Source organism: Ceratosolen solmsi, unplaced genomic scaffold (genome assembly GCF_000503995.2).
Source record: "Ceratosolen solmsi marchali unplaced genomic scaffold, CerSol_1.0 scaffold14, whole genome shotgun sequence".
In the NCBI taxonomy this organism is placed as follows: Eukaryota; Metazoa; Arthropoda; class Insecta; order Hymenoptera; family Agaonidae; genus Ceratosolen; species Ceratosolen solmsi.
The window spans coordinates 3116271-3142709 of record NW_011948420.1 but is presented as its reverse complement, the minus strand read 5'-3'; the positions used below and the strand labels follow the sequence as shown (position 1 = coordinate 3142709).

At 26.5% G+C, this 26439-nt stretch overlaps 1 protein-coding gene across 1 annotated transcript in view; it reads left to right on the top strand.

Annotated features, from left to right (window-relative positions):
- The window catches only part of Ppn (proteoglycan-like sulfated glycoprotein papilin), a 136654-nt gene that overhangs the window by 66748 nt on the left and 43467 nt on the right, over window positions 1-26439 (top strand). The window contains 1 exon segment of the mRNA XM_011498256.1: window positions 22070-22130. Coding sequence (XP_011496558.1) covers window positions 22070-22130 — 61 coding nt within the window.

Here is a 26439-nt window from a genome sequence, read left to right as displayed (position 1 = left end):
AATAAAATCTATGAATAAATAGAGATTGTAGTGTGTAGGTTAAGCTTGTAGTCATATTATTTCATAATTATATAAGAATTCATCTTTTTTTTCTTATTAGAAATGATCGTGATATGATTTGCTATTACTTTTACGTAATAAATACCGAGGTAAAGTACAAACAAGAAGTATTATTTGATAAAATGTGCACATCACGTCCATCTAGTCCTACTAGATGATGCCTTCTACGAAGTACATGGTACTTGTGTATAAACAACCATGTTCTCAGTTCACGTAGGAAAAATTTGTGTTTTACATCTCGAGATGATATGGCCACCCAGTGATTCAGTCCTTATACTATTCTCTGTCAAGCGCATATATTCTCCACTCGATTCCGCAACTTTTTACAAATTAAGTGATTTTCAACGCGAACCTTCTACTAATGGTTTGAAATATTTATTTAATATTTTAAAATTTACTAGATATAATTAAATATTTGTTTTATGCATTTTTAACGCATACATGACTTGATTCATAACAAATAAATAGCTTTTTCAGCATTTCCTCGCGAATTCATAACAAAATATTGTATCGTAGATAAAATATTCAAAGTATAAATTAGAAATTATATTTTGAAAATTATTTTACAATATTTAGAACTATAATAATAAAAATAAGTTTACTGTAAACTTGGAATGCTTAAAATTTAATGTTGAAAAACTTGTTCGAATAACACGTCAACAGAAACGTCGATTCAATTGGTAGTCAGAGAACGATACTGCGTAGGCAGAGATACAAGCAATCTTCGATTAGACAAGAGGAGCAACATCCCGGACGTAGTATTGATAACATTTCTATCCCCCGCATTTCCTTATATATTTGTTTTACCAATGTATAATTTAGCCATAATTATATATCTTTATTAGTTCTAACTTTCCTTTTTAATGAGAAACTAAGGCCTTGCAGTTGAACAAATGAAATATTTTTATTTACTAATAACTAGTCATTTTCTTAACGAGAAATAATATTTATAAATATGTATCATTTTTTAATAAATAATAGTTATTATGCTTTCGAACTTAAAAATCTGTTTAATAACGGGAAAATTCAATTAAAAAAACAAAAAAACAAAAACAAAAAAATTCTATCCATATTAATTTAGATATGACGAAAAAAATTTAATTTTTTTACTTATCGCATGGAAGTCATGTGAAAGATGAGAATATCATATCGATAAATTTGTATGAAATATATGTAGACACAGTATGTGATATGATAGGATTCGAACAAGTTTCTGTTAAGTTGATAATATAACACATAGTTAAGCTCATTGTTTATGATGCTACATGCTCCTGCGGTGTTCGATAGTGCAACCGAGAGGCACAACAATTTTACAGGTCACATAGCTCAAATTCATATTAACGCAAACGTTTCTCTTAGAACGTATGAAATTGTCATCGTTTTATTTAACATATTTTTTATTGCACTGCTTTACTCATGATTTGGCATATTTCAATTATTTCAATATAATAAATATGTATTCAACGTTTAATTTTTTTTCACATCTTATTCGCCTACATGTATACTTATTTAACGGGAACACTTGATTAAAATAGGTGAAAGTAAAATGCAAGGTAGGTGAGCTTATAAAAATACTTGTAGATATAAAAATAGATATTTTTTCCCTATACATTTATGAACATATAATAATATAATAATATAATACTATAATAATATAATAATATAATAATATAACAAATAATAATATAATAAAATTAATATTAAAAATTCTTTATATAATGGTAGCCAATCATTAATAAAATTATTCATAAAGATTTATTTATAATTATATTGTTCCGAATGAAATGAAATTCATTTTGTTTTTAATATAAATAAAAATTGTACTTATTGGCTTAACTTCGTATGGAATTTATATTTTACTTCTGAATTAACTACTTTCTTTGAACTTCGATTTAAGTAATGTGATTTTTAACTTACGATTTTCGCCTTCGAATTCAGTACTGAATTTCGTCAACTTTGAATAGGGATTTAATTTTAACTTTCGACGTTAAAGTTTTCAGATGACTTTTAAGAATTCGTATAGATCCTATTTATATTAACGTAATGGTTATGCTTTATACTTGAGAATTTTTATATTTTTACATTTTTAAACATTGAAAATATATCTACTAAATATAAATAAAAATAGTACTATAGTAGCTCTAATCTATTATTGTATTTATTAACTCGTAAAACTTGATTTAAAAAAAATTTCTAAAAATCTCTGGCAATTACTCTAATTTTACAGTTGATTTTATAAAATTGAAATAAATATATTACTTCTACTAAAATCCAAACAATTATTTGTTAATAATAATGCACCTGTATTAAACTAGTTCATTTGAAATTTTAATTAAGGATAACTAATGAATTATATCATTTTTATAATTAAACGTGTGTGTATGTCTTTAATGTAGCAATGACATAGTTTTTTGTATTCAATTGAGTTATAAAATTAAAACTTTCATTGTAGAGAAGCTTTAGCATGTTTTAATTATAAAGAATTTATTTTCCCTTTCCAATAGCTGAAAGTAGATCTCACTTTAATGTAACTGAATAAAATCATGAATCTGTTTAATAAATAGGTGTGTAATTATGTCCATTACTCATATTCGCATTGCTTTACGTACCTTCCATTGCACGTTCAGTTTGCGAATTGGATCATGAAAATTTAGTATGTCGGCAGATTGACTGTCAATGAATTGATTCTTCGAATGCATTGTATATAAGCCGTGAACTGCTATTTAATAGTATCGTCTGTTATCATTTCAATGTATGATATATACAAAAGAATAAATAATAATAAATAGTAGATGATATAAACAACAGCCGGATGTTACTTACTGTTATTCGGCAATTTTTTAATATTGGGTTATTCTACAAGTTTATAAATAAAATTTATTTGAAATAAAAATTAAATAACCAAATTTTATCGCATTTTAAATCCTAGGATAATTACATAAAATTAGCATTAATATAGTTGTCGACATTATCAATGTGACAAAATTACAATGGAATATATCCATGACTCTGTCTTCTACTTCGACATAATTTCAGCTGGGCTCAGTGCGGGAGAGAAGGGAAGAGAGAAAGGGGTGGAAGAACGAAGTATTCCAAAAAGTCAGTTTCGAAGGGAACTAGTAGACGGTTGTTTCGCGGTCGGTCGCATACAAAAGCAACGAGACATTCAACTGGTCGTTGTCTACTCTACTCCTTCTCCGTCTTTACATGTGCCAGTGTATTAAAGCTACTTACGTATAAGCGTGTAGAGTGTTTCAGGTCAATTAGCTCATACAGAAGCATAGAAGAGAAGGATTGGCTTGATAATTTTTTATCCAGTATCAAATAATAAACGGCGCGGATAGAAGGTTGGGACGACTGGTTGTGAGGATAGATTTAAAATATTTTTTACTTGTTTTGTGCTATCTGATAGCTATTATTCCCTTTTGTTGTGCGCTTTCGCCTTCGTTTGATTCTCTACGATGCGAAGGCGTCATGCACAATTTTTACGGCATCATGAAAATTCCAACTACGTTATTTATTTTCTCTGAAGAATGATGCGCTTACGTAGAACAAGTAAAATGCCCTTTGTTTCGCAAAATATATAATCATTTTCGCAATATGTCAAAGAAGAATTAATATGAAATCTTCATATTCCTAAAGAACCGATGCCTTTATTACAAACCCATATATCAAATAACTAATATTAAAACAAATTATATAATTTGATAATAAGCGCAAGTGACTTCAGAGAGTGTGCGTTTATTTAAATACATACTAAATCAAATTTGGGCAGCATTGTTTTAATTTGTAGGCATACATGTAATTTTTCGCATGAATGAACAGGTATTAAGCGACAAAGGTAATCATGCATAACTAAATTATGACAATTACAGCTAGTCAAACTCGCGTGTGTTTATTAAAGATGAATGGAGAAAATACAATTATCAGTTTTAAAATATTATATACATTTGAATACTAATAATCATTACTCGATCGCTAAGCGCAGTAATACAATAATTGCTTTCGCTTTATATAACTTTATCGAATGATGGACTTGAATTCAATATTAATTCATCAAAGCGGTAATCAGTCGAATGTATAGAGTGTCTAGTATGAACAATGATTTGAAATATTTCACGTGCATCGATTCTCAGCAGCTTGGTGCGCAGCCGCTTTTCACTGCAAGTGGTAGATTTGAACAAGAAAAAGCAATAATAAAGCAAAAACGCTGGTTAAAAACATATCCCAATTTGAGTCCATATCCTCGATCTCTCTAAATCTTAGTATAAGCAGGGTGGCGGTGCTTTATAGAAAAATTTATCAAGCCACGTAGCAGATTGTTCCTTTGATAAACTCGAAATGTTGGCGTCGACAGTGAGTGATGCAAGATTGCAGTGCAATTCGGGCTTTCCCACCTTCTTTTCTAGCTGCTAAACCAAAATTGTCCGCTATACCCCTACTGCAATGGAGAGCTGTGGTACACAGCCTTTCGCTATTTCTCTCTTTCCTTATTTCAAGGCGAAATTAGCTTCTTGGTGGGGATATTTCAGCCGACGGATCTTCCGCCACATACTAATATTTCTCGCTCTTTTCCCACTTTATTTGATACTCTTATACCTTCTCTTGGACTTATTATTCACTCGCTTTTTCAACACTCCTTATATATTATTCGCACTTCGTTTCCAACTACATTAAAATCCATTTTTCTCAATTCTAGCAATTTCAACACTAGAGCCACATATTTCTTTTAGCATCGCTTTATCTCAATTGTTGTCAGTTTCTCTAGACTGGCATATACCTCTTATTTTTGACCTATTTTTTAAGTTAGTATGAAACTTCACTTAGTTGTCTGTAATTTTTATCCTTTCATTCTATTAAATCTTCATCTCTTCGAAACTTAGAAACTTTTATATTATTTTCATCATAATTTAATTAACACCTTAGTGCAATATTTGAATAATTTTACATAACCCTTTTTAACTTTAAAGATAAGGGATTGTAAGGTCCAAAAATTCTTTCATTGCATAAGAAACTTCATACTTTAAATTTTCAAGTATCTTAAACTTCCAACAAGTAAACGCGTATATTTATCTTAAATTAGTTAATTTCGATTCCGTATAATGTCAATTAGTCAAATTAAAAGAAATTCTTTTGAATATAAAAATTATAATTCTTGTATTTGCAAGCCGGCCCTTGTAATCTAATATGAATGTTCTTGTGAAAAATATAATACCAGTTTAAGATTTTACTAAATACTCTAAAGCACTGCTTATCAATTAGAATGGCATATAGAATACTAATCTATTCACTCATACGAAGTACCAAAACTTAAATTTTTTTTTATAATGCCACCAACAAAAGATATCTGTACCATTAAGATATCTGTAGCCTCGTTGTAATCTTTATGTAATTTATTATGAAACGCTTTTCTTATTGTAAAAACTATTTGCTTTATTGGCTCCTATCTCCGCCGACTCTTACTAACTTTCAACACTTGATGCTTTCTTTCATTTACGCCGATTCCTCGGGCTGTCATTACCAACCATAAAAATAATGTCAGCCTCTAATTCCCTTCTATACATACAAACTTGAGTGCCGTATCCTTATGGTCCTTGGTCTGAAAACATCACCAGAGGTCGCGATGGTGTTGGATAGCGTTTTAGTGAACTGTTCGAACTCACTATATATGGAGTCTCTAGAGCCAAAGAAAGATGTGAGTCGAACTTGTGTAATGAATTGCCAGTGAGATGATAAAAAGCGCCAAGCGGAGAGGTGCGAAAGTAAAAGAATAAGTACGAAGGCAAAAGCAAGAGACAAGGGACGTGGTAAGAATGGAACTCGAAACGGAAGTATTCGCATGTATACGGGCCTCGAGTGAAGAGGTCATGTACCCTTTCAAAGAATGTTTACGCCAACCGTAATTTTTGGAGTCAACTTTGCTAAGAAACGCATTAAGGCTCGTTAGTACGAAGAATAATATAGCCTGTGTTTTGGAAACTAATTGACCATTTTTTCACAATAATTTTGATTGATTTATTTTGAGATTATGGACTATTGACTTTTTGTTTTGAATATAGGAGAAATAAAAAGTGGAAGCGAATTTTTTTTGGATCCTTCTGTATTGAAGTTTGGCGACGTCATTTGAAAACTGCAGTTTTAAAAGTTGGCTATAAAAACGAAACGTCAATACTAGATATTTTTATCCGACAACTATCAATATCGCATTTACTGTACAGATGATATATATTTTCCATTATAATCTTAAACGGAATCAATTTTTTATTAAGATAAGCAGTCAAACTCATTAATTTTTCAGTAATAATTACTTTAATTGCTTAAATTAAAGAAATCTCTCTTGCATTCGTTCCTATTCTCATACGTATACATTGGGCTTCTATTACTAAATTCGACATTGCGCCCATTTCCCGACTATGGACGAATAAAAGAACTGCAAATGCAAAAAAATTCCACGAAATGGAAGGTTTCATCGAAAAGAGCGAGATTGAATGTGCCCTAAAGTATCGTCTCTAGTTTTCTCGTTTCAAGAAAGCGTCTATTACTTGGCGCTTTGGTCTCGAACATTATATCTTTTCTTTATTTTTCTTTTTACTCGGAACAATGTATTGCTATATATCTTCTATCTTGATCATTATGTCCATAAGTTGCTACTTTGTCATTCAAACTATCAGGTTTTTTTTTTTTTTTTTAATACTGCAAAGTTTCAAGAACCACAAAGTTCCGACTTTACTTTTTTCGCGCATTATTATTAGACATAAGATTATTAGACTACATTATTAGACATAAGAATTTACAGAATAGTTAATCGATCTTGTATAAATTTATTTGTGAATATAATCATTAATTAATACTGCACATAAATTATCAGTGATGGTACAATATTTATAATGTTTTGAATATTATGAAATTGAGATATTGACAAACTTAAGTATTAAAATTTCATTGTGTAAAAAATAACAGCAAAATACTCGATGCTGAATTAAATTAAAAGTTTTAGAAGTCAATAGTTATATAAAGAGATTGGAATTGAAAATTATACACTTTGCCGATAAATGATGCTGCATCACAATATATTCATATATTTAACATGATACATGCTCTTCATCTAGTATGTAAAATTATGTAAAAAGCAATTTATTTCAAGAAATTTCACACTCATCTCAGCATCTACTGATTCATTCGATACTGATTTTTAACACAAAATAACGATGGTTATCTCTGATAATTATCTTTAAAAATATGTTTTACAATAACTATATAGATTTATGGATATCTATTTAAAATCTTGTTATGAAGTTCACAATGAGTCAGTCAAGTCAAATCTATGATCAGCTGTCATTTTGCTTGTCGCACTTTACTTCAACGTCACCTACAATTAACAGAGCCATTGGTGTGATGTTTTACACAGTGGATATATCATAACTCTTATGCATATACGATGCTTGAGTCCAAGTAGAAACTATTTGACGCCGATAGTGTACACGACTTCATAATTAGACGAGGTAAATTATTTACATCGCCGTCAAGTGTAAAGTTTCACTTTCATATCTCAAGCTAACGATTTTATGCTATGCGTTTTTTCATGCATTTATAATCAAGCTTTTAGCCGTTTCCTACGATTTATTCACTTTTTGTATACATCCTTAGTATTGAAATCTGTACACAATATACATTGAAAGAAAGATCATTGTTTCTAAATAAATATTATATTTAAACATTTTTTTAAAACGTACGATTTCGTTACTGCAATTTTTCAGTCACGCATTTAAAATAGTCTGGAAAGTACAAAAAAGTATTTTTCAAATATTTCTTATGACTATTGTATCAATTTGAATAACAATAACATCTCTAGAATAAATTATAATGCTTTTATGAAAATATATTATTATTGAAATCAATTTTAACGAATTTTCTTTTTCTTTATTACCGCATGTACACACTAAATTTTTAAATTAAAAAAAATCGATTCATCATTTGAAAATTTTCAAACCATCAATCATTTATTTGTAAATTAATAAAATTTTACTAACGAGCTAATATAATCAACTGCTGAGATAGTAAATAACATTCATTTATCTTTAAAAACCTATAACTATGACTCCACTTGTTTACTATTAAATGTCAATTAAATTTTTTTTAGTAATATGTTTAAAAAATACTTTAAATCATAAATTATCCTCGAATCACTATAAATGTCTACAATTTTTCATAAAAATATTTGATTTCTATATTAAACTTTGCAGATTTAAAGGGATAAAACTTGTAATTTTTTATAATGTATCTCCTATTTACGTATAATATCTGGTTTCATTTTTTGATCTTGGGCTCCTTCTTTCCCTTTTATCTTTGATTTAATTTCTTTCTCTCTTAGAGACACATACTTGTCACTGTCTCTCTCTCTCCCCCCTCTTTGTCTCTTTCTCTCTCTCCCCCCTCTTTGTCTCTCTCTCTCTCTTTTTATCTCTTTAATGGTACGATTAAATCGAAATTTATCCTTGCCTGAAGGTAGGTTACACATAATCAAAGCCTATCCCTCTAACGCACAGAAGTCGGCAAACTTCGAAATGAATGTTTGTCTAATAACAGTGAAAGCCTGCTTTGAATTAACATGCGTGTCAACTATACTTATATGCACACCATATGTATATTGAAGATATGTTGAATAATAAAAATAATTTCTGTTCGACTATTTATAAATATTCAAACTTTTTGGCGAATTAATACTTTAATATAAAAATATAGTATTATAATATATTATATATTTTTCACAATTTAAAGAAAAAACATTTTCAAGGAATTCATTTGAAAAAGGATTATTAATAAAAGGATCTTGAGAAGATTATTGTAAAGTTTCTAGAATATTTTGTGAAGTTGCTTTGTGTATATTTAATACATTGACATTAAAATATAATATAAGAAAAAGTAATCGGTTCGATTACTGTTTCTAACATATCATTTATTTTAAAAAATTATGTATTTGAATGGTCAACTGCATATATGTTACCTTGCAAAGGTATATTAATTGATTTTATTTTCATAAGAATTATTTGGCTGTTTGATAAAATACCATGTGAGCAAAAATACATGTTTCATTTGGTTTTTCATTAATTAAAATTGTCTTCCTTTTAGATTAATTATCCTTTTAAATTTTATAATAATTGAGTAAAATCTTTCAAATTAAAAATTTACTTTTGCATTAATAAATTTTTTATATTATGATTTATTTTTCATTTTGTTAAAATCCAAAGATTAATTAAAATTATGTGATAATAGATATTTCAGGAATAATATATTCACCTTATTAGAAATTTAATATTTGATGAAAAATTTGTTATCTAATTTTTTTTATATAATAAAATTTTTTTTTAATAATTATAAGTAATATAATTTATTTAAAATACTTATTTTCAACTGAACAGACACTGTTTTAAAATATTCTAAATTTACAACGCTTTATTTTATTACCATAAATTAAGAATTAATTTATACTCGTATAAACTTTAAAATATTTTATATATAAAATTAAAATAGCATAGTATTTTCGAATATTATAAATAAATATATTCATTCAAAATATCTAATTTGGCATAAATTCATTGACATTGTATAATTTCTTTATTAAATAATACAATAAAAAAAGAAAATTGATAAATAATACATTTGTCATTAAACTGCAGATTGCGAATCTTTTGGAATAATTACTCAAATATTAGATTAAACATGAGTATTTAGTAAATCAGCATACATTATTATACAGTTGCATTGTTTACCAAATTTATCTGAAATAAAAAAAATTTTATATCGCCAAAATAAAGTAATCGTTATTCAAACTAAAATAGAAAGTGACAATGCCGTGGACTCAAATTTAATTTGAAATAAATCAAGGCCCAAGTATCGAGTAGCCACCATCTGTCTAGATGAAGTCGAAGCTACATCATAGATGGTCCGAAAAAAGTCTGGAAAGTTCGTGAACAATCAGACTTTATTATCCACTGCGGCCTAGTCTACGTAAAGCAGCGAGCAATTCCCAGCAGCTGCCGCGATAGCAAATGGCCTTCAGGTTCGCACAACCCGGATCAGAATCATCCCCGTGCTTCAGTATTCAGTATCGATCTGCCCTGAATATTGTCGATGAGTGATTCTTTCTCCACCAGGCGCCGAGATTGTTAATTTAAAAAATCTATGTGTTATAACTGAGGTGGTTACACAGCTAAAAGCGAATTAAATACTATTGAGAACCATCTAGGAAGCAACAATGTGTTTAAATTCTAACTGAGCCAATAGAATAAAATAACGAAATTAGTTGGAAGTTTATTCTGAGATACCGAGGTATTTAGAAGATTGAAAGTCTAAAATTTAGATTATAATTCATTGGTAAGTGTTGATAATATTTTGACGAAGCTAACGAATGTATGAAACCTTCAGTATTTACCATCTGGAATAAATGAAGATGTCATCTTAAAGAAGATGAATATTATAAGTGTCAACTCTTATCGCACATTAACGTTTTCCATATTCCAACATAAAATTTGAATATTTGATCTTATCCATTGAAATTATGCTTATTTTTGCAAAATATGTAATTTTTAGTCTACTTTTTAAGAATTTAATTCAACATGAAAATGATTTTATAAGACATTTTTTCCTCTTTTATCAATACTATTCGCATAATAGTATTATATTTATTATTTACTTAACGCTGATATAAAGAAAAATTAGATATTTCTTCTCTATTTAGTGGTATTTTATTATATCTCAGTTTTTGAAGATTAATTGTAAAATTGCACGTTTATCGTATAATATTATACTTAGAAAACTACTATTTTTACATTGTACTCGAATTGTATATATTATTTTTATCTCCTGTTTTATTTCAAGATTTAAAAGCTATTCATATTAAGTATCCTTTTTTTAATTATTACGTGGATTTCGATATTCTTTACAATTCGTAATTTTCAAAAATAGATAACATTTTTACCAGCAAGTATACATTTACTTCTTCAAGATTTAGAAAAACTAAATTTTGATACTCTACTAATTACTACTATTGTTTATTACATTGGAAACAACCATACTTTGAAAGTACCCAACAATAATATAAATATTTTAGCCTAAAAATGATTTATTAAACCTAGAATTAGTAATTATATTTTTAAATTATGTAATTTGGTAATTGATCTGCGTGTATAAATTTTATTGATTTCTAATCGATTATAATCTTTAATAAGCATTGTTAAATGTAAATAATAGTCTAACTTTACCATATTTAGTTAATGCAATTACTAATATATTGAGACTCGAGGGTTGGTTATTATTTACATTTATGTTATTATATATAATTCAATTTATATGCATTAAAAAGATTTTTTTAAGAATATTAAAATTAATTCTGCAATTATTCAATAAACTATTTAAATCGGCTATTTAATTACTGTTCGTCATTTTCATAAAATTTAAAATATTTCAGAGACTTTTCATTATCCAAATAATACTGAACATTTATAAAGATAATTATAATTATTATTAATCTGAATAAAATAGTTCTTGTACATGTAATTTAAACAAAGATATAAATATTTTTTCGTATTTAATTTCATTTAATGTCTTGCAAACTTTAAGAAACATTTTTATAAATTTTTAAATGATTTTATAAAACTATTTATTTCTGTTATTCAGGATAATTAATATTTAATGCTATAAATTATACACATAATTCTTGTCTTTGTGTTTTAATTTATTATTTTCAAAATGTATATTTCAATATTTAAACTCGTACATTTTTTTCTATTATATTTTTTAATATTGATTAATAGTACTTTTGATGTGTTGTAACTTTCAGGATACTCATGAGTTATCAAATGCTTGAAACTTATTAGAGATTCCAACTTGATACTTAATACTCTTTGTTCTTTGTTTAAATTTCTCTACATTAAATTTGTCTAGTAAACTAGTCTCATTTTAACTTTTATCTGTGTCTTAAGTTTTAATTGTAGTTGTTAGTAACAAATGATTGAATGTGTAATTCATAGCTTTAAATAGTGTACTACTTTAAACGATTTAATTTAATTTTTGTTTATTAATTATAATGATCTTACTTTATTATTCTTTTCATTTTATTAATAGGAAAACCATTAATTTTTGCATTTTAAGATACAGTCATTAATATAAGCCTTTTATTGAAAATTGTTTTGTATTATATGTACAAATTAATTCATTTATTTATTTGTCAATTACTAATTACTAATATAAAATATATTATTGTATTATTATAATATATTTATTATTAATAAAATTGCATTTATATCGTTAAAATTTTAAATTAAAAAATAAATGACTGTAATTGATAAAATGAAACATAATGATAAAATTATATTAATTTTGAATTGCAAGAGATTTTTTCTAATGATATTTTTAAGTTTGCGATAGTCATAAATATATTTATGAATCAAAATAGTTTCAAAGAAACATCTTTTAAGAAGTTTATCTCTCTCTCTCTCTCTCTCTCTGTGTGTGCGCGCGTGCGAGCGCGCGCGCGTGTGTGCATGTACGTATGTGTTTTATGCAACTAATTTATTTGTTTATACTAATTACAATTTCAGATCAACAGTCTTATTCTTAGAATATTCTGAGCTGTATTGATGAGCAAATATTTAACTAGCCCATCTAATCACTCAAATTGACTAGTGTCTGCCTCTCATGTCTAGTCCTTATTGATTGTTTCTATTGCTTTGACTATTTACTTATAATATTTGAGACTTGTACTAACTATTTATCTACAATATCGCACCATTGAAAGATAAAAAAAGTTTATTGAAATTTTCACCTCAATTTCAATATTAATAAGCTTTTGATTAAGAACAAACATAACGTGTATATATTGCTCTGTAAATCGTTTTATATATATTTAAATTATTCTAGATTATTTTTATTACAATTTTTGCAGTCTAAACTAGTCTAGTAAATTTATTAATATTTTTAGTTAATACGTGAAATATTATAATTTATCACTTCGGTTATTCTTGGCTTTTCAAATAATCTTTTCATTTAATGTAGTTACACATTTAAAACTACTGTCCTACATCTACATGACAAAATAATATCTAAATTTAGGTACATCATCCTTTTCCTATTTTAAATATTATTTATACGTATATTTATAAATAAAAAAATAATAATTTTAATAACTGAACAGATTAATACATTTTTTAGATAATTATGATGCGTTTACAAATAAGTTTATATTTTGATAATACATATATTTTAAATTACGTATTCAATATATAAAAATTTATTTATAAAAATAAAATCATATTTTAAATAATGTTATCTTCAATAAATCATTACCATTAAATTTCTGATCCTTAGCTTTACGTTTAATTTATTATTCGTAATAAAATTTATAAAAAATTGTAGACTGCAAATGTCTATCACAGAGAAATCAATCTATCACAGATAAAGAACCTAAAATTCACAAAACTTGGTATCTTATAATTTAAGCTATTTATATACTAGTGTTAAAATAAAAAAAGAATATAATACTATAAAAATTTGTAGACATTTTTATCGATTTACTTAAAATGTTACACATCTATGTTTTCAAATTCAATTTATGTCACACGAAACGCATATTTTCAGAATTGTATGACGGCATTCGTTAATTCAATTATAAATACATTATGCCATCTTATAAAAGAAACCTAATTATGATACTAATTAATTAAAGTTTTTTTTTATAGCATATCATGAATTAATATTACAGTACATTTATAAATTAATCAGCTGTATCAAAGAACAAAATTGGTGTAAATGTGATGTTTTTTGTGTGTGAATTTTTTTTTATGCTCATACAAATTGTTTCTCGCAATATTTATGAAACCAATATAGACAATCAGTATATTTGTTGTATTATTTCGTGATTTTATAGCCTTGGCTATATAAGTATTCATTCTTATATAAAAGTTCTGTTAGGAATTAAACGAATTGATATGCTATCTAAAAATCTCAGCCAATCATGTATCTGCTGTATCCGAGAAGTATATGAAGGGACAATTGAAATTTTGACTTGTATAATCATCGATTGTAAAACATTATAAATAGAAGGTTAGTAAAATCAATACGAATTCATCGATGATTGTGTATATTCAGTTACGTTTATGAATCCGATAAGAATCTATATCATTATACTTATTCCTAACACAGAAATGCGATATGATTACGCAATAACTATGACTGCTTAGATTGAAAAACAGGTATTGAGTACCAGCTGTATTCAGTGCGAATCTGTTTTAGATCAATTGACGAGCTTTTAATTTTAATTTTCTAGGTTGTAAATATTCTGAATATATAAATGATGCGTTTATAGTTTATTACTTCTATATATCCTTCATTATACCTGGCTTTGTATATAACTAAATATTATTATTTAAATGAAATTTCAGTTTATTCTAATTTAGCATAAATAAAATTTATAATATTGCTAATAAACAAACGTTTCCTATTATGAAAATTTCATTTTTAAATATTTGTTTTCAGAATCATTTTTTTTTTACAAGGCGCAAGTATAAATATAATATGATTATATATAGCAAATATAATTGTAATGGATTTGAAAATATTCGAATTATTTATACATATATTTATAATACAAATTTACTTTATATTTGCTTAAATTTGTTTTTTTAAAAATTATAAGTAAATATATTGTATAATATATTAAAAGAAATTTTTTAAACAAAAAAATCAAAATAAATAAAAAGAGATATGTATCTAAAATAGAATACATATTTAAAAGCTCATTACTATCAAATATACTATAAAATATACGAATATATATAAAATATACAAATATCTATTACTAAGTGATATATTTATAATGAAATAAGTTTTAAAGCATTTAAAATAGGGTACTCCATCAATCAAAGCATAAATGAAAAAATTGGTACGTAGATTGCATAACATATTGAAGAAAAATTGTAGATTCAATTCTTGAATATTATGAAAAAAATTCAAAATTAAATTGCTTAGATAAATATAACAAGGTACCTAGCACTAGCTGTATCACGAGTACAATATTCAGGTACGTCGTTAAAGGGTCATTACTCAGGTATAATGGAAATCGATAATTAATCGATTCACTCATAGCAGGTGGACGTAAAAGCTTCGGTTAAATACGCTAATTGACTCTTAAATATTTATAATTAAGGAATTAGCTGGTGTCGCATGAGTATAATCTTTTATGAAAGTAGAACATTTTCATCATGTTTCTTAATGGATTTGACTTAACCTTAATTAACTTTGAAATTAAATATTATGTTATATTCATTTTTTTTCAATGAAAGATTTACCAAACTTGATTTTATAATATAAATATAAATACTTTTGTATGAATAACAGTAAAATGTTTGTAAATAGCAAAAGTACAGATATTACTTATTAATTATAATAAATTTAAAATACTATTTAAAATTTTAAATTCTACAATATATTAATATATTTACTGGCAAAATATCGTTAAAAGTCCAATAATATTTGATATATAAATATTTGTTACCAATATTTAAAATTTTTTTAATGAAAATTTATCTTAAAGTACAAAAAAAAAAGTAAGAAAAAAGTTGATAAATTTATTCAACGCAAAAAGTAGTGGAAGACACTTCAAAAACGACTTCAAATTGACGAAGAAAATTTTGTGTCAATTTACTGGTGAGGCTAATTGCATTTTTCAATGGCCGGTGTCATGGGAAATTATAGGAAAAATGTCTTTTCGTCCATCTACTCCTAGTCTGCCTCTCCTGAGAAAAGAGTATCGGCACTTTTTACTTTGCAATTGCATAATTAAGCACCGTTTCTCACATATATGCAAAGTACTATGTTGCTGACTATAAACGATTTGTAAAATTGCAGAATGGGCTCGATTCATTATGTCGTTTGTTATGCCTCACAGAGTCGAAAGTTTTTGGAGCCCCAACGCGCACTCACATTACCGCCACCTCGAACTTTACAACTGCTCGTATTTTTTGCACATTGCTAAAGAAAATCCTTTTCCTTCAATAGAAATGTCTGAGTTAAATTTTAACCGAATAAAATGAATAAATGTTTAGACATTGTTCTTCGTTTAAATTGAATATATTTTCAATTTATGACGGTCATGCATTCTATCATTATATATTGTAATCTTCAGTTAATATATTAGATCATTATAATTAGTATATTGCATATGTTAAGTATTTAATAATCGTGCCAATATTTTATAATAGCAGCTTTCACTTTTAGTTTTCTTAAAAACACTTTATTTACATTTAGCAGCTCCATCGCTACAATAAAGAATATGATAAAATTATAATGAATGGAAAATAAGGCTAATATCATAAGTTTTCAATAACTTTAAATATACATGATCTTATAATTCTATCATTTAAATAAAGATATTTTTTTTATAATTTAATGAAATAATTTTAATTTAAGAATATTGTAAGATAGTTTACTCTGCGTGATAAAATTACAATAAGAATATTATGTTTTGAATAACGTTTATATTTTATTTTATCATTTTATCATAATTTAAAACACCAAATTTTCTACAGTAAGGGAATTTATAAAAATAATACGTGAATTGTAAAGCTCATCGAACTTTAAGTAATAAATTAACATCGCATTCGTGCCATTCAAAAACAAAACAAAGTAAAAATTTGTTAAATTATTTCCATAGGAATAATTAAATCGATGATTAAATTTTTTTTTAAATGTTAATGAATCCTATCTGTATATTAATATATATATAAACAATATGCCCATTGTCTATTGTATTTTGTCATCATATAACTTATGACAATCATGATAACTCGGGAGTAAATTAAATCCAAGACTTACAACAAATATTACTAGATAATCTTATAATTTTAGGCATAGTGAAAACTAAAAATTTCAAACCACGCAAAGCCATCGTAACGGCATGTTACTAGCAATCACTTCGATAGACTCTTACTTTACTATAGAACTCGCTTACTAGGCGCGTAAGAGCTTCTACGACTGGATTTACATATTCATGTTCCAACGCTGCGTGAACTTCTCTTCATAACCCCCGACGTCAGCATCCACGCCACTGCTGCTCTCTATTAAGTTTATTGAACAACGATGGTAGAGAGAGTATCGTATTAATAAAGTTTCGAGGCCAGCATGGCGATTAAATATTCCAGAAACAAATGTCTCAGTCATCAACGTTTATATTTAAACATCAATGAGAAGACTTCAACTATTGACAAATAATGTGCTAAGAGCAATGAGTTTATATTATGTATATTATTATGTGAATATCTGGAATTACATTATAATAAATTTCGCCTAATGTAGATTACAGTTGACTAATTCAAAATTTGACTAAGATGTTTCAATAAAAATTGGACCAAAACTTGTTTTACTGCAACAGTCTCTACTTTATAATAAATGTTCGAAATAAATAAACAAGGTTTTAGGTCTCCACGATTATTTATTTTTAAATATCCCAAAATGTTGAATATTTTTTTATTTTAATCATAGTACCAAATCTTGTCATCAACATCAACCACACTAATTAATATATCTGCTTAAAGAATATATCATTAATTTAACATACGCTTATTAAATTGGCTTATTTATATTAAATTTAAACATTTGATACGAGATAGCTGTTATCATTATTTCGTGTTATCTCTTCTGTGAGAAATGATTTAACCATCTCGTTTAATCTGCGACTGACTGTTTTGTTAATAGAGAGGCTCCTCCCTTTTCTATCTCGGACATTGTTCAAAAATTGAACAGTATTTGTGCTATTTATTCTAAGTATACTTCGGACAATTAATGTAAAATGTTTGACCCTCAAAATGAGAACCTTTTGCTAAAGTTTACATTATATTTCCAATTGAGTATGAAAATTTATTGTCCAACGTTTTCCTTTCTAGCCCATTCACGCATCAAATTACTATATTTAGTATTGCTGTTTGATTTTAATCACTTTTTATTTAACATATAATCCTATATTAAAATTCTAGTACACGTTATTGATAAATATTCTTCTTATTTTTTCACAAACAAACGGGACTTCATTTGTTTTTAAAATTCAAATTTTAATATGAGTCGTTCATATCTTATTTACTTATTCTCACCAATAATTATATTATTACACGCTAAATATGAGTATAAAATTACGAAAGATGCAGAGCAAAACATCATGTGTGTCAATATCGCTACTATTAATTTGTTTTAAATATTGATTGTTTATCACTAATGGTACTCTGAACAATTGAAACTCTAGAGTCTCAGAAGCTTTTGCAACTTTATCTGTATTTTGTCATTCACCGTACTGTAATTTAAATGGTGATTAATTTTTATACATAAAAACTGCAAGTTCGAACAAATGATAATCTAAATAAAAAAGAACAAAAATTATAAACCAATAAAAATTTGCTCAAGTATGACAACGTTTCATCTAACTCTAATCTTCTATTCAATTCTCCCATTCTTTAAAACACTATATCGTAAAAATATTTATATATAATATCATAACTATATGAGAATTTTTTTAACAAATGATAATAAAATTATTGTCATTTAAAATTATTTATTGAATATGAATTTAATCCGATAACTTTTTATTATATTTATGTTATTGTTACATTTCAACTTTCTTTATACTTGTATATAGATCATGAGAAATATTTAAATATATTAATTGCTAAACGTATGAGCAATTCTTCAATGAGAGCTATTTATAACATCATTGCGTAATAGAAAGTCTAAATTATTGGATATGATAAAATGGTTTCAGAATCAAAGCTGAAAATACCTATTACTCTTCACTGCGTTTACCTAATCTAGGATAGCTTAGATAAAGCACAATGACACAGCTACTTCAAGGTTACTATAAAGGTAAATGTCCATAATGTCGAATCCTACACAAGTTGGCGTCACATTAGCTTCGCACTTTCGTAATGGTAGATCGCAAGATCGACATCGTAACCTACCACGTTCCGCCCACAAAATACGCGAAAGGAAATTCAGCAATGGCATGTCCCCAAGGCAGATATTTTAAGGAAAATAAAGACCCTTGTGATATGATGTGCTATCAGAGCCAAGGCTCGAGCCAATCTTATTCAACTGATAGAGTTCATGCGTGTTATTCCATAAAGTCGGGCACATACCTGCTTTGAAACTATTCCGTACTGAAATAGAGACATAAGTCGTAGATCCCACTATGACCAAATAAGACTTCGTATTATTATATGTTTGTGCTCGAGATGCAATACGAAAATATCAGATATTGTTATTACCAGTCGCTCCTCTGAGAAAATTGAGTGTAGCACTATAGTGGGACGCAATATTCATTCGAAAGGGATTCGTTATCTTTGCTGAAAGATCATTATTTAAAGAACTTGTATTTAACATCGTGTCATTAATTCATATTGATCTACCTCTTCTTATTTTGAAATAAAGAAAAATAACATTAGGTATGACTCTGTCAATCGATTATTATTAGATACAGAAATTTGATGAATAGCAATGATTCTTCTAGTACGGGATAGATTTGTACATTACGAAATATTTGAAATGATTAATATCAAGCACAATTAATTATTGAATGATTATTAAAATAACATTACAGTAAAACAATCTCTCACGCTAAGATAAAAATCAATTAGATGAAAATTAGTTATTGTTTATTATAAATAAATTTGTATTAAAAATAAATGGAAATTTTATATATGGTAAACTAAAATAAACAGATCGATAATATAAAATACATCAAGAGCAAATAGCAATATGTATTTTTGTAGGTTATGTATTATGTATTTTCATATGAATTTTTAATAGGTTACTAACTAATCAACTGTTATTTAATATACTTATTTTTATTAATATTTTCATTAGCTGCATTTTACTAAAATTTATGAATAATTTTAAATTGAGTTTATGTTTAACGATCTAAAAAAAATTATTTCTACATTTTATTGTTTATTTATGTTTCGTTATATTAAATAAGATTAAATTTAAACATAAATTAACAAACAAAAACTAAGGATTATTTTCATTTTGCAAATACATCATTGTAAAATCATTTATACATAACTTCTTATCATTAATCAGTTATACATAACATCTCTTCATATATTTAAATTTAGACAAAATTTCTGCAATGAAATTAAGGTACCACTGAATAATTCGAATGTATAGATTCATTTATGTCTAGAATGCATCTAATAAAGTTTAAAGTAAAAATTAAAATTTTCAAAATTAATATAATACATAATGTGAAATGTAAAGAATAATAATATTAAATAATAATAAAAATATTAATTTTAATATTATGAAATTTATTTATGATTTTTAATTAAATTTTCGAATGTAATATGAAAAAAGATTAATAGCAAAATTAAATTCGCAAATTTGTAGAAATATTAATTTAATAATAATGAGAATCAAAATAATAAAAAAATGTCTTATATTCTTATTTAAGTACGTAAAATTTGCAAAATATCTTGAGTTAAAATATATATTATTTCTAAATGATTTGAATTACCTAATAATTAAAATAAAGATCACTATTAAAAATATATATTGGAACATCAGGATATCGTACTCCTCAGTCATATTAAAAAAAATTCTTTATCTACTTTATGCCTGAAATTAAACATTATTTAAATTCTCTTTATTTGGAAATTTAACCAATATAGAATCACTTAATTATTTTACATAAAAATCATATTGAAATCTATTTAAAATTATATTTAATCGATTACGTTATTATTTTAAAATAGAATTATAATAAACTACTTGTATATTTACTAAATACCGAAAGATTATGTTATATCCTATTAGAATAAAATAAATATTCAAATAGAAAAATATACATTATGCAATTAAATATTATATAAGCAACATAATATTTAACTACGTAATATGCATGCACTATTTAGTCATTGTTACTTCTGTCAACTTTAAATCATAGTAGAACTACAAATAGAATTTTTTATCGCCACATTAATCTCATTATGCTAATTATAAGTAAGATTCTTGATTTTATAAGGAAAAATATTGAAATAATTAGTTGCATTAAAATAAGATCTTATCAAAAACAGCATCACCATAAAAATTGTCTTTATATAATAAATTTATATTTTTAAATGTCTAAAATATTCAATGCATTGATTTTAATGATCTCATCTTTAATGTGATTGATAATTATATAAAATGAATATTGTTTTACGCCTTTAAAATGTATGTCAAGTCATCTTTACTATTTGATATTTCATAAGATACTTAAATATATCATTAAAAAGTAATGCATTGATAATTAAAATAAAAATTAATTTTTAACAAATCAATCAGATTATTAATCATAAAGTATAAAATGTTAATAAAGAAATATTTAATATAATATAATTAATAATAACTGTGTCTACATATACACGATAATAATTTGAATTAAAAAACAAAAGAAACAAAAAACGATAATAGGAAATATAAATTTATAATATATTATTCAAAAACTTTTACTGCTATTCACAAATTAGAATTTATTAAATAATAGAGTAAACGTAATATTTTAATACTAAACTGATAAATTGAGATATTCACTTTTATTGTAAAGCACAACACTCAATTTTTAGGTTGCATTGTGTATACGTATAAAATCGCAGGTATACTCCGGACACTGGCATATGAATATTTTATAATATATTATGCAAATATTATAAATTAATGCAGCTTCAAAATATAAAATTAATATATAATAATAATTAACAAAGTAAAATAAATAGAATTTGCATCAGATCTTGTATGCTAAAATTAAGTTGTAGTTTCAGTTGTGGACAAGACTATCGACGACATTGATTTCAATAACTTGCATAGGGAATTCATTTATTTCCCATCCCACTAATTATGTAATGTCGTTGTCAATAACATTAACAATAATGGCAAAATTAGCTCTGATTGTCACAGTGTCAAACCTAATAATTACCATTGCTGATTGTTTCAGGTTGCTGCTGGTGCTCCTTGTCCTGGTGGCTTCGCACGTGACAAATATCCAGGCACGATACGTAAGTACAAATGACAATACCACACTGATGATAACAATACTCCGCAATCATTTCATCAGGTGCAGTCTGTTCCAAATTACAAGTTTGTGGGTGTATATGTATGAGGAAAAGGGAACGGGAAAGCAAAGAGGGAGACATACATAAAAGCAAATCGTATGTTACACTGGCGCGCGACAATCCTTGAATCTATGCGAAGAACAGTATGAGCTCGTGGTATCTACGAGTGGGCAAATGGAATTCGCTTCTCCGACCTTTATTGCTCGCCCCATATTCCGACTTTTCGATGATACTCCTCTATGCCATATTTTTTTACTCCTTTTCTGTCTGGATCTATTGTTTTTGCCATAGGTGTGATTGTGCGGTTCCTCAAATCTCTATAGAATTTTTGAAATAAAATTTCTTTCTTAACATAAAATTGAAATAATATACTCAGACAGTTTGAATTGTCATTGCTAATATAGGTTGCATTTTTCATAAATGAAAATAAAAAATTGATGAAAAATTAAGAAAATAATATTTCAACGAATATAGGAAGTATAATCTAATTACTTAATAATATATTTAACTATATTAAATTTTTAACTGTATAATAAAGTAAATCTTTTTTTTACCTCTTTTATATAAATTTTAATGAATTGAAAAGAAGTTGAAAGATCCGCACGTATAAGTAAATGTGCTAACAAAAAAAAATATTTAAAATCGATATAATACCATAGTTAATATTCGAATAAAAAGTAAACAGCAAATTTCATATTTACATTTAAAAATATCACTAAACATATTATTATCATGAAACATTATATTTAAAAATTTCAATTATTATTACCTTTATTATTATATTATTTATTATTTTATTATTTATTATTATAATAATATAATACGAGTAAATACATTACCTAAATAATTTATTGAATATATAATATATAATATATAATATATACAATATAATTTTATTGAAATATATAATTTTTCGATGCTACTTATGAATTTAAATGAATACCCACGATTAAATAAATTATCTATAATGCATTGTGACCTGATAAAATGAATACGTGGGTATCATATTCTATTGTTTAAATTCTGCATTTAATATAGTCATCATTCTTTCTCTGTCTTTCAATATTTTTTCTCTTTGTCTCTGTAAGTCTCTTTCTTTCTTCGTTCGCTCAAATCTCTATAGAATTTTTGAAATAAAATTTCTTTCTTAACATAAAATTGAAATAATATACTCAGACAGTTTGAATTGTCATTGCTAATATAGGTTGCATTTTTCATAAATGAAAATAAAAAATTGATGAAAAATTAAGAAAATAATATTTCAACGAATATAGGAAGTATAATCTAATTACTTAATAATATATTTAACTATATTAAATTTTTAACTGTATAATAAAGTAAATCTTTTTTTTACCTCTTTTATATAAATTTTAATGAATTGAAAAGAAGTTGAAAGATCCGCACGTATAAGTAAATGTGCTAACAAAAAAAAATATTTAAAATCGATATAATACCATAGTTAATATTCGAATAAAAAGTAAACAGCAAATTTCATATTTACATTTAAAAATATCACTAAACATATTATTATCATGAAACATTATATTTAAAAATTTCAATTATTATTACCTTTATTATTATATTATTTATTATTTTATTATTTATTATTATAATAATATAATACGAGTAAATACATTACCTAAATAATTTATTGAATATATAATATATAATATATAATATATACAATATAATTTTATTGAAATATATAATTTTTCGATGCTACTTATGAATTTAAATGAATACCCACGATTAAATAAATTATCTATAATGCATTGTGACCTGATAAAATGAATACGTGGGTATCATATTCTATTGTTTAAATTCTGCATTTAATATAGTCATCATTCTTTCTCTGTCTTTCAATATTTTTTCTCTTTGTCTCTGTAAGTCTCTTTCTTTCTTCGTTCGCCCTCCCTCTCTCTCTCCCTCTCTCTCTCTCTCTCTCTCTCTCTCTCTCACTTCGTCCCTTTTTGTTTCTCTGTCTCTGTCTCTGCCAGTCTGTCTGTCTGTCTGTCTGTCTGTCTGTCTGTCTCTCTCTCTTAAAATCTCTTTCTCTTTCTCCTTTTCTCACTCTGTTTCTCAGTCACTCAGTCTCTCTTTAGACTGTCTATTTTTCTTTCTTTCTATTCTTCCTTAATTTTTCTCTCTCCGACCCCTCTCTTTCTCTTTCTTTCTTTTTCTTTCTTGTTTTATATAAATTTACACCTCTCGACACTTCAGTATTTCTTGGGTGTACTAGTGAATAAAAGTCTTAAAAATATACCTCCGTACGGTTCTGTACGTTGTCCGTTCCTCCATTTAGCAAGACAAGGAAAAGGAGTAAAGCGCAGCATAAAGAAAGAGCCCGTATAACTATCTGCGTACACTACTGATTAAAAGTTTGCTGGTATGTTGAAATTTTCTTTTAATTTTTATACATTTGTAATAGCATTTAAAAAAAGGCAACAATTTAATTTAATGATGATAAAAATATTTTGAAACATTTTTTAGACGATATTTAAGTTTTAAGCAAATGAGATTGTTAAAAATGAAATTTTTATGAACGTGATTCAAATTGCTGTTATTTATAAAAAGTCTTTTAAGAAAAATTATTACGTATATATAATGAATAAAAATTTTCCGCTTTAATATTCCTTTTTATTCATTTTTGTGACTTATCGTGACCGAAAAATATCCGATTGAAATAAAGTATCGAACTATCCAAATAATAATAAGAATTCAAATTAATTACTTTTTGATATATAATCTCATTAAAAACAAATAAAATTAAGATTTTATATTTTTCATTATTAATTAATGAATACAGGTTATATCAGATAATTGCAAAATAGAAATGGGAAATGATATGTATTACACCTATGATATTCAAATATAAGACAATGATGTTTTATTTATTCTCCGTGCAATTCTTATATTCATATATTTTTCTTACGAACGTTTACAAACTCCTTTTTTTACTGAAATAATTCAAAAGAACTGAAAAATTCGAAACAATCATAAGAAATGAAGTATAAAACTCCTTTGAAATCTATAGATACATCATTTGTAATTTTGATGAGAAGCTCAGTAATATTTACTAAAACTCTACATGTGTGCATAAATGAAAGTCTTTGGAAAATTCAAAGACGGAAACGTTAGGCAATGAAATTTTAATAGCCCTTTGCTTGTCAATGTATCGGGAATTAAATAACATAATTTAGAGAAATTGTGTTACAGCATTATCGACAGTCGGGTCGATCCCAAATACAAAGCATCCAGTCTTATATTTAAAAACGTGTACACTCTTCTTTTTCACGATCTATCATGATCTTCATCGACATTTAATCTCCATGTAAATAGTAACAAAAATAATTGTGACGTGTCTTAAACATTATACATATTATTTCGTTTGTAATGAGTGAATAAAAATATGCAATGTCTATAATCAAAACTCTCAAATGCAGTAGAAAATAATTAGAATGATCTCAATCAGAAGAAACAAACGTCCTTGCTAAGCGACTGTCTCGGAGGTCCCCAACATCCTCGATGAACTTCCAGTCACGACTGTACCCCTTACATACGTATACGCGACGCATCTGGGAACCAGTGCCGAGATTCAGGAGCTGCCCACGTCCGTAAGGGACAGAATCCGTTGGGTAATCTGGGTGCGCGTGTATGTCGCACACGCACCCAGGGGATCGTGTTACACCGACTAAATGGAACAAGAGGAGGAGGGACGCCAAGAGTGAATCGTATTTTTGCGGGACGTCAAGCTGGTCAGCGGTTGCATGAAAGAGACGGATGAGAATACGAACTTACTCCAACTTGGTTTAAGTGTTAATTGACGGCTGAACGTCTAGCCCAAGCACGTAGTTATAATGATAAGCTTTGTATTCATAGTACTCCACTATATGAATCCCTTTCCGCATTAGATGCTGCATAAAATAAAGAGAAAGTGCATGACTCCGTTATACTTATCGGAAAATAAAAAGTTCGTCGCAACGGATAGGGCCGATATGAAATTTGAGAGGTGTAAAAAGGAGAAGGCATAAAATACGTACAGATACATAAAAACTTTAAAATCACGACAAGAAAAAATGAAAATTCAGAAAGTTAAGTTGAAATTGAAGAAGTTTTATTATGTCGAAAAATTGAAAACAAATATGAATAAAAAAGCACGGCATCCTCAATGAAAGTTTTTATCCATTACGCGCAATAAACTGCTATTCCAACAGCTTGGTTAATCCTGATTAAATTGATGTTATATATAAAA